The 9,127-nt window shown below is 39.4% G+C and overlaps 1 protein-coding gene across 1 annotated transcript; it reads left to right on the forward strand.

Moving 5' to 3' along the window:
* The first annotated feature begins 6,599 nt into the window (after positions 1-6,599).
* LOC133976958 (2-aminoethanethiol dioxygenase-like) lies at positions 6,600-7,485 on the forward strand. The gene has a single exon (XM_062415096.1). The coding sequence runs from the start codon at positions 6,686-6,688 to the stop codon at positions 7,478-7,480; it is 795 nt and encodes a 264-aa protein (XP_062271080.1). The 5' UTR covers positions 6,600-6,685; the 3' UTR covers positions 7,481-7,485.
* Positions 7,486-9,127: the final 1,642 nt, after the last annotated feature.

The raw sequence follows: 9,127 nt of genomic DNA on the forward strand, positions 1-9,127 counted from the left end.
GCATGCTGGGAAAAATAAAAACAGGGATTCTACTTATATGGGCATCAGGAGGAGCATGAGGACGGAGCGGGGGAGGTTGCGAGGGCTGGATCTACCACAGTCTACAACGGCAACCTGGTGATGCTAACCAAGTTAGCTGTTACGACTATAACCACAAAACTCCGGAGAAAACTGTCGGTGTGAAACAAGTTCACGGCTATTTCCTGCAGTCTATCTGTCCGATCGACCTGTGAATCAATCAACCTGTCAATCACGACGTAGCCACGCCCTAATGCATACCCTGCTTTATCGTCACATATAAAATCGGGGAGGCCAAAATGTCCCAAATGAACATCATACTGCATTGAAGAAGGCTTTAAACTAGCGATTGAGACCATAAACACATTTTGAAAACGTTTACTGAGGTTAGAAATCAAGTGAGAAGTTGGTGAATTCTCCATTGACTTGTATAGAGACGGAAGTCCTTTTGACACCAAAACGGTCGCCCCCTGGTGGCCTTTTGATAGAATGCAGTTTTCAGTTACTTCCGCGTTGGCCTCATTTCAGAGGACTGGAACTCCCCGCCTGGTCTTAACGCAGCCTATGTGATCCAACTCTCAGCTCTGTTACAGAGCTTTAGGGGAAATGAATCATACTGTATATCGGGGCTTTACTGCAGCTTTCTAAATAAACCTAATTTAACATGAATCATTTTAAACATTTGTCTCTGAATCCGAATGAAAGTAAACACAGAAACTAGCCGCCTGTATCTTTTAGGAGCCTGATGGACGCTACTATAAATTATTGGTGTTGTTGTTGCCTTTATTTAAACCACATCTACTCCTCATGACTCATCATCACAGTGTGGATGTGAGTTAACCTTCGTGTCTTCCTCCCGGGTCAAATTGACTCTGTCTGTTTTGACTGTTCCTTCCTTCCTTCCTTCCTTTCCTTCCTTCCTTCCTTCCTTCCTTCCTTCCCCCCTCCTTTTCTTCCTTCTTCCTTCCTCCATTCCTTCCTCCCTCCCTCCTTTCCTTCCCTCCTTCCTTTCCCCCTCCTTTCCTTCCTTCTTCCTTCCTCCATTCCTTCCTCCCTCCCTCCTTTCCTTCCCTCCTTCCTTTCCCCCTCCTTTCCTTCCTTCTTCCTTCCTCCATTCCTTCCTCCCTCCCTCCTTTCCTTCCCTCCTTCCTTTCCCCCTCCTTTCCTTCCTTCTTCCTTCCTTCCCCCTCCTTCCAATCGAGTCGTGCTTTTTAAAAACGCTATTTACACGCTGTCAGTAATGTGTTGTATAATGACTCTGATGGTTTATTAATAAAGTTCTTCTGTATTCTACACGTATTCTGCTGCAGCTTCTCAAACAACATAGAAAGTCTTCCTGCACTAAAGGAGCCCCCCCCCCCCCCCCCCCCCCCCCCCAGATAAAAATCAGTCGGATCACTCAGGTCTGATCCTCCCACTACTTCCTGTTCCTCCTCTCTGCTCTCACATCTCTAATTAACACAAACACTTCTTTTAATAGGCCGACGACACATTCCTCCAAACTAACTCCTTCATCAGCTCCTGTGTGTGTGTGTGTGTGTGTGTGTGTGTGTGTGTGTGTGTGTGTGTGTGTGTGTGTGTGTGTGTGTGTGTGTGTGTGTGTGTGTGTGTGTGTGTGTGTGTGTGTGTGAGATTCGCTGCCTCCGTACTCGATAATGAAATGCCGAACACAACAAATGAGTCACGCTCACATACATGATGATGATGATGATGATGATGATGATGATGATGATGATGATGATGATGATGATGAGTCACTGCTGATCTCCAGGAGGCTGAAGACAGTTTCAGGAAGAAGAAGAAGATGTTTTATTTTTATTATTGTGCTAAAAAAAATCAGCCGTGTGACCTTTGACCCCAAACGTGTGATGGATGAAGATGATATTAATGTCAAAAACTGCTCCAAATATCATAATTAAAATAAACTGTATACTTTACTATAGTACAGTTAGAGGTACTAGTACTTTACTGTAGTACAGTTAGAGGTACTTGTACTTTACTGTAGTACAGTTTGAGGTATTTGTACTTTACTGCAGTACAGTTTGAGGTATTTGTACTTTACTGTAGTACAGTTTGAGGTACTTGTACTTTACTGTAGTACAGTTTGAGGTACTTGTACTTTACTGCAGTACAGTTTGAGGTATTTGTACTTTACTGTAGTACAGTTTGAGGTACTTGTACTTTACTGTAGTACAGTTTGAGGTACTTGTACTTTACTGCAGTACAGTTTGAGGTACTTGTACTTTACTGTAGTACAGTTTGAGGTACTAGTACTTTACTGCAGTACAGTTTGAGGTACTTGTACTTTACTGTAGTACAGTTTGAGGTACTTGTACTTTACTGCAGTACAGTTTGAGGTACTTGTACTTTACTGTAGTACAGTTTGAGGTACTTGTACTTTACTGCAGTACAGTTTGAGGTACTTGTACTTTACTGTAGTACAGTTTGAGGTACTATTACTTTATTGTAGTACAGTTTGAGGTACTAGTACTCTACTGTAGTACAGTTTGAGGTACTAGTACTTTACTGCAGTACAGTTTGAGGTACTTGTACTTTACTGTAGTACAGTTTTAGGTACTTGTACTTTATTGTAGTACAGTTTGAGGTATTTGTACTTTACTGTAGTATAGTTTGAGGTACTAGTACTTTACTGCAGTACAGTTTGAGGTACTTGTACTTTACTGTAGTACAGTTTGAGGTACTTGTACTTTAGTGTAGTACAGTTTGAGGTACTTGTACTTTACTGTAGTACAGTTTGAGGTACTTGTACTTTAGTGTAGTACAGTTTGAGGTACTTGTACTTTATTGTAGTACAGTTTGAGGTACTTGTACTTTACTGTATTACAGTTTGAGGTACTTGTACTTTAGTGTAGTACAGTTTGAGGTACTTGTACTTTACTGTAGTACAGTTTGAGGTACTTGTACTTTACTGTAGTACAGTTTGAGGTACTTGTACTTTACTGTAGTACAGTTTGAAATACTTTTACTTTACTGTAGTACAGTTTGAGGTACTTGTACTTTACTGTAGTACAGTTTGAGGTACTTGTACTTTATTGTAGTACAGTTTGAGGTACTTGTACTTTACTGTAGTACAGTTTGAGGTACTTGTACTTTACTGTAGTACAGTTTGAGGTACTTGTACTTTACTGTAGTACAGTTAGAGGTACTTGTACTTTACTGTAGTACAGTTTGAGGTATTTGTACTTTACTGCAGTACAGTTTGAGGTATTTGTACTTTACTGTAGTACAGTTTGAGGTACTTGTACTTTACTGTAGTACAGTTTGAGGTACTTGTACTTTACTGCAGTACAGTTTGAGGTACTTGTACTTTACTGTAGTACAGTTTGAGGTACTATTACTTTATTGTAGTACAGTTTGAGGTACTAGTACTCTACTGTAGTACAGTTTGAGGTACTAGTACTTTACTGCAGTACAGTTTGAGGTACTTGTACTTTACTGTAGTACAGTTTTAGGTACTTGTACTTTATTGTAGTACAGTTTGAGGTATTTGTACTTTACTGTAGTATAGTTTGAGGCACTTGTACTTTACTGTAGTACAGTTTGAGGTACTTGTACTTTAGTGTATTACAGTTTGAGGTACTTGTACTTTACTGTAGTACAGTTTGAGGTACTTGTACTTTAGTGTAGTACAGTTTGAGGTACTTGTACTTTATTGTAGTACAGTTTGAGGTACTTGTACTTTACTGTATTACAGTTTGAGGTACTTGTACTTTAGTGTAGTACAGTTTGAGGTACTTGTACTTTACTGTAGTACAGTTTGAGGTACTTGTACTTTACTGTAGTACAGTTTGAGGTACTTGTACTTTACTGTAGTACAGTTTGAAATACTTTTACTTTACTGTAGTACAGTTTGAGGTACTTGTACTTTACTGTAGTACAGTTTGAGGTACTTGTACTTTATTGTAGTACAGTTTGAGGTACTTGTACTTTACTGGAGTATAGTTTGAAGTACTTGTACTTTATTGTAGTGCAGTTTGAGGTACTTGTACTTTACTGTAGTACAGTTTGAGGTACTTGTACTTTACTGGAGTATAGTTTGAAGTACTTGTACTTTAGTGTAGTACAGTTTGAGGTACTTGTACTTTACTATAGTACAGTTTGAGGTACTTGTACTTTATTGTAGTATAATTTGAAGTACTTGTACTTTAGTGTAGTACAGTTTGAGGTACTTGTACTTTACTGTAGTACAGTTTGAGGTACTTGTACTTTACTGTAGTACAGTTTGAGGTACTTGTACTTTACTGTAGTATAGTTTGAGGTACTTGTACTTTACTATAGTACAGTTTGAGGTACTTGTACTTTATTGTAGTATAATTTGAAGTACTTGTACTTTAGTGTAGTACAGTTTGAAGTACTTGTACTTTATTGTAGTACAGTTTGAGGTACTTGTACTTTATTGTAGTACAGTTTGAGGTACTTGTACTTTACTGTAGTACAGTTTGAGGTACTAGTACTTTGCTGTAGTACAGTTTGAGGTATTTGTACTTTACTGTAGTACAGTTTGAGGTACTTGTACTTTACTGCAGTACAGTTTGAGGTACTTGTACTTTACTGTAGTACAGTTTGAGGTACTTGTACTTTACTGCAGTACAGTTTGAGGTACTTGTACTTTACTGCAGTACAGTTTGAGGTACTTGTAGTTTACTGTAGTACAGTTTGAGGTACTTGTACTTTATTGTAGTACAGTTTGAGGTACTTGTACTTTACTGTAGTACAGTTTGAGGTACTAGTACTTTGCTGTAGTACAGTTTGAGGTACTTGTACTTTACTGTAGTACAGTTTGAGGTACTTGTACTTTACTGCAGTACAGTTTGAGGTACTTGTACTTTACTGTAGGACAGTTTGAGGTACTTGTACTTTACTGTAGTACAGTTTGAGGTACTTGTACTTTACTGTAGTACAGTTTGAGGTACTTGTACTTTACTGTAGTACAGTTTGAGGTACTTGTAGTTTACTGCAGTACAGTTTGGGGTACTTGTAGTTTACTGTAGTACAGTTAGAGGTACTTGTACTTTACTGTAGTACAGTTTGGGGTACTTGTAGTTTACTGTAGTACAGTTTGAGGTACTTGTACTTTACTGTAGTACAGTTTGAGGTACTTGTACTTTATTGTAGTACAGTTTGAGGTACTTGTACTTTACTGTAGTACAGTTTGAGGTATTGTAGTATTTCAGACTCACATTATTTATAATTTCACTTTAAATAAACAATCTGAACATTTCTTCCACCACTGATCGTGTTTATTGTAGTTCTGACCTGACGGACTACATTTCCCATGATGCACCGAGGTGTAAACTGTTGAGCCGCATGTGGTGCGGACGTGTTTGACAGTTCTTCACAAATGGGGAACCTGAAGGCGACGGAAATAAAACCAAATCTGGGTCAAAATCCGCTCTGAAAAAATCACCCTGACAAAGTCTCGTCATAACAAGTTTATTATGGTTTTAATTCAGTTAAAATCTCGCGTGATTATAAGTTAAAAAGCCACGGAGAGAAAGAGCGGCGTGTTTCAGGTGGGAGATAAACGTGGTGGACGAATCAAAGCTCAGGAAATAACATGAAGAGGTCTCACTCTGCAGGAGATTCAGGAAACATTCAACTGAGTCAACATCATGAAATATCTGGAGATCTGTAGTTTTAAGTTAGCTTTGTTGTTGGAATTTTTTTTATTTTATTTGATTGAAATAAACCTTTTAATAAGGTTTTAACTCATTACAATGGCTGCTGCTGTTTTCCTGCCACTTTGCACAATTTTTAGTTATATGTTGTTTTTTTTGTTCTGTGTGTGTGTGTGTGTTTGTTTCTCTCTCTCTCTGTGTGTGTGTGTGTGTGTTTGTTTCTCTCTCTATCTGTGTGTGTGTGTGTGTGTTTGTTTCTCTCTCTCTCTGTGTGTGTGTGTGTGTGTGTGTGTTTGTATGTTTGTTTCTCTGTGTGTGTGTGTGTGTGTTTGTGTGTGTGTTTGTTTCTCTGTGTGTGTGTGTGTGTGTGTGTGTGTGTTTGTGTGTTTGTATGTTTGTTTCTCTGTGTGTGTTTGTGTGTGTGTTTGTTTCTCTGTGTGTGTGAGTGTGTGTTTTTTATGTGTGTGTGTGTTTCTCTGTGTATGTGTGTGTGTGTGTGTGTGTTTGTGTGTTTGTGTGTGTATGTGTGTGTGTTTTTGTGTGTTTCTCTGCGTATGCGTGCGTGTTTTTATGTGTGTGTGTTTCTCTCTGTATGTGTGTGTTTTTAAGTGTGTGTGTATATGTGTATGTGTTCCTGTGTGTGTGTGTCATGATAGTAGCTATGTGTTTGGGTTGACACATCAAATTGATACATAAATAAATAAAACAATTTTTAAAAATTTGGTATTAAGTAATGTATTGGATTTATTTTCTACATTTCCGAAGTGTATTTCTACATTTATTTATTTATGCATTTATTTATACTTGTGTCAATTTATACAACTATGTACCTGCAGTTATGTTTGGCTCAATTAAAAAAAAAAACAACTCCAAAAAAACCAAAACAGCCGCTGAATATTGAACCGAGTGCGTCCTCTCTCTTATAGACGATCTTCGCTGCTAACTACAGCGCTGCTAACCAGAGAGGCACCGGACACCGGACAGCACCAGGAGGGGGGGGGCAGCTCCCGTTTTCCTCGCGCCTCGGTATGATGCCATGCGACAGCAACATGACCTCCATGGTGCAGAGGATCGCGCGCCAGGCTCTGCTCACCTTCCGCAGCCCGCCTCGGCTCGGTGAGGAGGCCGGCAGATCCTTCCTGGAGAACCACAGCAAGCTGCAGAGCCTGATGACGGAAGTCCGGGCTGCGGACCTCCAGCTGATCCCCCGGAGAGGAGCCGCGGCGGTAGCGGCGGCAGCGGCAGACAGCACACCGGCCGTGCCCTCTCCTCTTCTTCCTCCTCTTCCTCCCGTCACATACATGCACATCTGCGAGACGGACCACTTCAGCATGGGAGTGTTCCTGCTGAAGAGTGGAGCCTCCATCCCTCTGCACGATCACCCGGGCATGCATGGCGTGCTCAAAGTCATGTATGGGCAGGTGCGTATCAGCTGTTTCGACCGGCTCCAGGGGGCCCAGCACGGAGCTCTGCAAGGGGCCCAGCACGGAGCTCTGCAAGGGGCCCAGCACGGAGCTCTGAGGCGCTCCCTGCTCCGCTCTTCAGCCGTCTACACTGAGCACAGCGAGCCCTGCGTCCTCTCTCCAGATCGGGACAACCTGCACCAGATCGACGCCGTGGACGGGCCGACGGCGTTCATGGACATCTTGGCGCCGCCGTACGACCCGGACGACGGGAGGGACTGTCACTATTACCGGGTTCTGCGGGAGGCGGAGGAGGAGCAGCAGCAGCAGATGAAGGAGGTTTGGTTGATGGAGATATCACAACCTCCGGAGTTCTGGTGCGGATCAGAACCGTATCCCGGCCCTGAGGTCCACCTTTAAAAGAAGCCGTGGAGGTGTGTGTGTGCTTTATGTCGGGGGTTCAATCCCCTCGGTGGTGGTGACACAAGGCCTGGAGCTCATAGACACGTTTGGACAAAATTGGGCTTAAAAAAAGAGAAAAAGAAGGGTCACACTTTTTATTCTTTGTCTGTCAGCAGCAGTGAAGCAGTTACAGTTGTTTTATTATTATTATTTTATTATCTTTAATTTAAATAAGCAACAGAGAATGTAACTTCTTCCACTTCCACCTTGTTTCCTGCAGAGAGAGATGAGACAGCACAAAGTGAGGAAAGGTGAGCTCATTGTTTTTGGCACAGTGGTGAACAGCTTTTATCTAAAAATAAACTCAAACTGGAGCTCCATCAGCCTCCAAACCAGGATAATTATCACCAGGAAAAGCAGATTAATGTTTAATTTTATTGCTTTTTGATGCATTTAAAGATCTTCTGTACTGTGAGGATGATATTTGAGGAGTATTAAGGAGTTAAATCAGATAAAAAACAGCTGCTATTAATACTCAATTATGTCGAAAATTGACATTTCAATCAAGCAAAAATTCAGTTCTAGTGTGTCCGATTTTTTATTCTGACACCTGAATGCATCTTCAATTGCAACCATTAATCAATTAGTTGCTATTCAATTAATTCACAACAGTTTTCAAAACCAATTGATCATTTTGAGTCATTTTTTAAAGAATAAAACATCTAAATTCTCTGATCCCAGCGTCTTAAATGTGAATATTTTCTTGTTTATTTAGTAAACTTGAATATTTGACGACATCATGTTGAACTTTTCACCATTTTCTGACATTTTATTGAACCAAACAACCAATAAATCAATTGATAATGGAAATAAATCATCAGTCGCAGCATTTTTTTTAACCTATTTTCTATCAATTAAAGGAGAAAATAGTTGTTTCAGCCTCATAAAATCATCTTTACAGGATCATATGAATGTTTTTGGATCATAAATTAAAGGTTAAAGTTGAGATTTTGGGGTTTAAACAGAAGCTTTGATCAGATTTAATGTTTTTCAGCATCAAAGTAAAGCAGAACTTATCATTTAGGGTCATTTCCATCATAAAACGGGTGAATATTAATTAGAAAAAAGGTGAAAAATAGCAAATAAATGTCTAATTTTATTGCTTTTGATGCGTTTAAAGACCCTTTTGTATTATGAGGATGATATTTGTGGAGAAACAGGGAATTAAATTAGATTAAACAAGACATTTAAGGAACATTTTCACCATTTTCTGACATTTTATTGGACCAAACAACCTATTAATTAATCAATAATGGAAAATAAACATTAGCTGCAGCATTTTTCAGGGTACAATATAAAAAATAGAGCAGATATGAATGTTTTTGGATCATAAATTGAAGATTAAAGTTGAGATTTCAGGGTTTAGACCGAAGCTTTGATATAATTTAATGTTTTTCATGTTTAAAAAAGTCATCGATGCACTATTTAAAATCTACTCTAAAGCACATTATTCATCATTAACAGCTGATTCAGGTTACGTTGAATCATTTAGGATCATTTCCATTTTAAAAAGGTGAATATTAAATAGAAAAAAAGGGTAAAAAGACCAAAAACAGCTCGATCCTCCTTTTTTCTGCATCAATATTAAGGATGACATCATCAGCG

The sequence above is a fragment of the Scomber scombrus genome, unplaced genomic scaffold, assembly GCF_963691925.1.
Source record: "Scomber scombrus unplaced genomic scaffold, fScoSco1.1 SCAFFOLD_556, whole genome shotgun sequence".
Lineage (NCBI taxonomy): Eukaryota > Metazoa > Chordata > Actinopteri > Scombriformes > Scombridae > Scomber > Scomber scombrus.